The sequence below is a fragment of the Equus caballus genome, chromosome 2 (genome assembly GCF_041296265.1).
Source record: "Equus caballus isolate H_3958 breed thoroughbred chromosome 2, TB-T2T, whole genome shotgun sequence".
Classification (NCBI taxonomy): domain Eukaryota; kingdom Metazoa; phylum Chordata; class Mammalia; order Perissodactyla; family Equidae; genus Equus; species Equus caballus.
The window spans coordinates 106,203,220-106,209,272 of NC_091685.1; the positions used below are offsets into that span (position 1 = coordinate 106,203,220).

At 34.1% G+C, this 6,053-nt stretch overlaps 1 protein-coding gene across 5 annotated transcripts in view; it reads left to right on the top strand.

Moving 5' to 3' along the window:
- SCLT1 (sodium channel and clathrin linker 1) overlaps window positions 1-3,567 on the top strand; it is a 145,213-nt gene extending 141,646 nt beyond the window's left edge. For all 5 annotated transcript variants that reach the window (XR_011435487.1, XR_011435486.1, XR_011435484.1 and 2 more), the window contains one exon: window positions 3,038-3,567. Coding sequence is in view for 1 of the 5 variants with exons in the window: in XM_001915983.5 (XP_001916018.2) it covers window positions 3,038-3,100 (63 nt within the window). In the remaining 4 variants the exon portion in view is untranslated. The remainder of the gene's footprint in view (window positions 1-3,037) is intronic.
- The last annotated feature ends 2,486 nt before the right edge of the window (window positions 3,568-6,053 follow it).

Sequence of the window (6,053 nt, forward strand, 5' to 3'; positions counted from 1 at the left end):
CAGTTTAGTGATTATAAAGATAGACTGGAAACAAACAGTTTAGATAGATAGACAGATAGATAGAAACAAACAAACCAAGTTACTCCATTATTAATTATATTTGGTTATACATGTACTGTTTCAATCAAAATAATATTATTCTTAGATATTACAGCATTTCGCATATAGTAAAGCAACTCTAAATAATTACTGAATTCAGTTTATGTTCATGATGTTTATAGATTTTTTTTTTGAAGTCTACTTCTGGTATGAACATAGCATGGCACTTAAAGAAAATCCAATAATAATTTGCCTTTCTGTTCCCCTTCCTCTTGAAAGTAATTATAGCTTTATCAAACAAATTTCATTTCTTATGAAATTATGAATTAATGGGTTAATTAATTAATCATTCAACAATTCATTCATTCATTTAGATTATAAGGTAATGAGAGCCAAGGTGTACCAGGCAGTATCTTGAGAGTGTGTGTTGTGTTGTCAGGCAAATAGCCTAGTGCCATTAAGTAGCCATGTGATTTTGGGCAATTTCAACTTCTAAGCCTCAGTTTCTTCATTTTTAATGTAGAATAATAACATTCCTGTATAGATTTATTGAGACATCAAAGGAATTAACACATATAAAGCAGTTAACATAGTCATTAAGTGGTAAGTAGATACTTAGATATATAAGAAATTAAATGTCTATATCACAATTATTAAAGCTTCAAGTTTACCTCTGAGGAATATGGTAGAGAAAATGCCTCCTTAAAATCAACTACCTTGAGTTCTATAATAAAACAGGTACGGTTACAGAACCTTAATTATATAATCCAGTTGGTATCTAGTTTAGTCTCCATCCTGACAGAATTAAACCTAAACAGTCCAACACTGATGTTTCTCCTGTGACTTAAACTCTATGATGGCAGAGATTCCACCATTCTCTTTGTGAGCTTTTCTCCCCATAATGTTTTACCACTAACCACTTCACAAATTTTTCCATGTGCTTTTCTCCTTCCATTGTGTTCTCATTTGAAGATGGAAAGTAATCATTCAGCATTCTCCCAATATACAAAAAGGAATTTATTCCCTGGAGTTAATATTTTTTCCTGTCCTAAATGAGTCCAAGTCATAAACTTTCTTTATGAGATATATATTCAGTTTTTTTATATCTTTATCTTTACCTTCTCTGAATTCTTTCTAATTTTCCCATTTTCCCCTAAAGCTAGAAATAATACCCTGCTAAGAGCCTGATATTTAATAAAATAAAGGAGTTAAAAGATTATTATTGTCTCTAACATGTCATACTTACCATACTTAGCACGAGCCCTGCATTGTCCTGATTCGGTCATGCTCTAAATGTGCTGTTCTGGTTAACTTCCTGTATGTTCTTCATCCGTCTTTGGCCTGTGGTTATACATTCTGAGTGTAACAGTCTATACTATTAAATGCCATACTGTGTTCTTTTGACAGTAGGACATTTTTAAAAATCAATGTGGTGAAGCCTTTCTAGGCAAGAACACAAAACTTAGAAACTATGAAAATAAATTAATAAATGTGACTATGTAAAATTTCAAATTTCTGCATTTAAAAAAGTCATAAAGCCAATGACAAACTGAGAAAAAATATTTGAAACACATATAAAGAAAGGCTAAGATCCTAAACACGTATAAAAAGTGGCTAAGTAAAAAAAAAAGTGCTACAGTATGATAGACAAATGAGTAAAGAATATTTACAGAAAAGGAAAAACAGATGGCTTTTAAACATTTAAAAAGATGCTCCTCCTCACCTATAAGACAAATACTAATTTAAACTGTAATTACATATCATTTTTCACCTGTCAGTTCATGAAGTTTGGTAATACATTGTGCTGGCACTTTCCCGCATCATTAATGGTATTGGTACCACCTCTTTGGAGCCCAGTTTGTCAGTATTTCTCAAAAATTGTAAATGTATGTAACCTTTGACCTGGCAGTTCTAGGAATTTATTCTGGAGGTGGTGTTCTTGCACCTAGGCAAGTCTGTGCAAGGAAGCATGTAAAAATACTAATTGCAACATTGCCCATAATTTTAAAAGATGAAAAACCATCTAAATGCCCGTCAACAGGAAACGAGTTAAATTATGGAGTATCCATACAAGGGAAAGTTTGCAGCTGTTAAGAGGAATAAAGTAGATCTCATGAAAGTATTTCTAAGGTAGATTGTTTAGCCAGACAAAAATAAGATGAAAAGTGTGTATAATACTTTATCATTTTTTAAATAAAAAGGGATGAGGAAATGTATGCGTATATTTTTATAGAATATTTCAAGAAATATACTTAGAAACTGGAAATAGTGGTTGTATCTGGAAAGAGGGCTATGGATTGAAGGACAGCAATGGGAAGACTTCCTTTATGCTGTATATACTGTTAGATTTTTTTTTTTACTATGTGTCTATATTGTCAATTCCGATTAATATTTAAAGATTATTTTCCTATTAGACTTTTCTTACCGTGATCTACCATCATCTTTTTATTACCATCTGGCTCACACTCACTTTGTGTCTTGACCACTTTTCTGATTAACTTTTTTTTGCCGGGGGGAGGTGAGGAAGATTGGCCCTGAGCTAACATCTGTTGCCAATCTTCCTCTATTTTGTGTGTGGGACGTCACCACAGTATGGCTTGATGAGTGATGTGTAGGTCCGTGCCCGGGATCTGAACCTGCAAACCATGGGCCACTGAAGCAGAGCACATGAACTTAACCACTACGCCACCAGGCTGGCCCCTCTGATTAACTTTTATCTAGATATTTTTCATCCATCTGTGAAATATGTTTTGGAATTCTAAGGGTATCACTCTGAGCTATGGAATGTCCTATTTGACATGCATATCTCTAGTGTAATACAGACATTTTAAAGTCCCAAGAGTAAAATAGAAATGAATACAAAAAGTGACCTCTTACAAGATCCCTTCCGATAAGCTTATTTTTAATAATTGAAAGTTGTGATGCATTATACTTTGTATTACTCTAAGATTTTCCATAGAAGAAGTAACTACTTACTGATTGTTTATTTTAATTGCAGCTCAGTGTGATTACAGTGCAGAGAAGAAAAGCAGCCTCCATGATGAATCTGGAAAATATTTAAAAATATTCATAGTTCCCTCACAGAACTTTAGACTATTTTGTTGGACTAGAAGTATATTGAAATGGTAAAACCTGCAGAGAATGGTTAAGGCTTGTGTCATTTTGCATAAGCATTTTCCATTCTGTTTTGAGGGTTATTGGAAAACAGAACATGAGCTTCCTGTAAGTAAAGAAAATATAATCCCATATTGAGCTTCAGTGGAGAATAAAGCCAGCTGAGAAGAACTCATTGCCTTCAGCAACGTGTCCATTTTTTGATTCCCCCTTTTTCCCTTGGAAGAGCATATTAATTTTCAAACTATGGTAATCATGAGAAGGAGATTTTAAGAAAAATTTTAATTTTAATATTCCAGCTTGCAAGATTTGAGAATTTTACATCTAATTGTTACTCCTAACTCATTTTTAAAGTTCCCAAGTATCCGTTTTATTATGAACTCATAAATGCAATAAATTATGCACTTTCTAAAATGTTGCTGTCAATTATTTTAATGTATAATTGTAGTGATTCATTTTTAACTTACACAATTTCAAATATTTATAAAATATTGATATTTAAGAATTTGGGAGATTTTTTTTTTTTGCTATTACTCAAAGCAGTACTATCAAATGGAATCTTAGGTTCTGAGAATGTGTGGGCATTGAACTATTGCAGTACTGTTGATTTTCGAGATCCGTGTAATTCATTAGTCTCTGCTCCTAGTTTGAACTTGGTGCACTCTGCTTTCTGGTGATTAGAGCAGATACGTTTGCATCTGGTTAACAAGTTAGGAGACTGTCCAGATAAAAGATAATGAATTGAGTTGGAGGTAACGTGAAAACATTCATGCATAAATATTCAACCAGCATTCAAAAGTTTAGGACTGGTGCTAACAAATTGGAGTAGTCATGAGGTCTTTGTCGTGGAGCTCAGGACGGAAGCCATGGAGTGTAGGGGCTTGCCGTGGGGCCTTATGTGATGGGTCTAACTACCTCTTCCCCTCCATTTCTTGTGCTCTAGCCCTGATGTTGGCCTTCTTTTAATTCCATCAATACATCATCCTGCCTCTCCACACAGGATCTCTGGACATACTTGCCATTTCTCACGTTCTTCAGATCACTACTCAAACACCATTGCCTCAGAGAGCCTTCCTTAGCCTCCAGACTACGTTAGGTCCCTTATTGTATTGCTCTTAATAGTATGTTGTGTTTTGCCTGCATTAACACTTATCAAAATCTGTAATGAACTCTGGGAAATTTTTTCTTTAACGTCATGTCCCTCCCAACAGACTGCAGGCTCCCTGAGAGCAGGACTCATGTCTACGCTCACTCATCGTTGTATTCTTACACTCAACATAGTTCCTGGCACATGGAGAGTATTCAGTAACTGTTTGTTCAAAAAGGGAAAAAGAGTTTTTAAGGACAGGGCCTTAGAAAACATCTTCCTTTGTTGAATGAGCTCAGGAAGAGGAGTCATTGAAGGAGACAGAATTGGGGCAACGATAGGGCTGTAACCAGGAGAATCCACTATGATGAAACCGACATGAGGGGGAAATCTAGTCTTCTAAATAGGAGAGGGCAAATGGCTGCTAGTGTCAAATGCAATGGTAAGACCAAATAATACAAATATGACTCTTAAATGGTACTTAGATAGGAGATGCTTAGCTTATTTCCATTTCTTAAAGAATTCTTCATTTGATTCTCTAAAGTAAATTCCTTCCCATGTCATTCACAGACTAATTCCCATGTAATGAGTTGTACTCATATTCATGTTTATAGACTATAGAATTTATTTTTTAAAACTTTTAATTAGAGAAGATGTTAAAATTATATCTGACCAAAATAAATGAGACTGTAGGAGAGAACACTTCAGAAACTAACATTCAAGACAAATGGGATATTAGTATTATTGTTATCCTTCTTCAAAAAGAAAACCTAATGTCCCAGACTCATTTCCGTAAGGAAATCTTTCAACATAAGCACTTTCTCCAAACTTTGGCCATCGGCACCTACTCTTTACATTTTAATATTAATAACCCTCTCTCCAGTTGGATCTCCTTGAATGCTTATCCTCTGAGAAAAGGCTAAGCTACTAATACGCAGATAGTAGGCCTTCCTGACCTCTGTTGAATTTGCACAGATTTAAGCTATGTTTAGCAACAGAACTGAACGTCTGGTTATTTTTCTTTCAGAAAAGTCTGTTAGCTGTTGATTTCTAATGTAGAAATGGAGTAGAGGTTTTGACATTTCTCATATTGGTCAGTCTCAACTTCATTTACACAGACAGTAAGTATTATTTATTCTGTGAACTGTACTTTAGGAGACAGGGAAAATGAATAGGAGAATGAGAAAAGAAATGATATAAATCTGAAATTGGGGACAACACAGCTAGTTCATTTTATTTATTCATGTTTCTTTATTGTGTCTCTCTGAGGAAGAAAAGAGATATGATTACCTCTTCTTCCCTTTGTACACAAATATGCAAATTGGGGCAGCCAACAATCTTCTAATTTCTCCTCTGGTGTGAGAAAGAACTGTAACTACTCCAAATATGGGAGAATATTAGCAACAATTCAATCATTCGTTTATTCAGCAAATATGAATATTTCATAGCTGCACAGTCTGCCAAGCCAACTCTCAGACAAATCACAGAAGAGTGAAAAAACACTCTAAACATTTTACTGTAAGTTCTGTTCTTTAACCACAATGTGTCTTATCAATTTTTCCAAAATAACAAATCTGTAATGAGCTTCTTGATAAACATGTTTATCAAAAATAATAATTGTGTTTTTTTAGTTTACTTAAAAACGTGCATATAGAGAGGAGACAGACACTGCGATACCCCAATAATATGTAAGAAATCTGTCTCTTACCAGCCCTTAAAACTTATAAAAATATGTGGCTTTTGTGGCAATATTAATGATTTTAGTATTTATATAAGAACTAGCTAAATAAATATGTGAATACTTAGATAACAA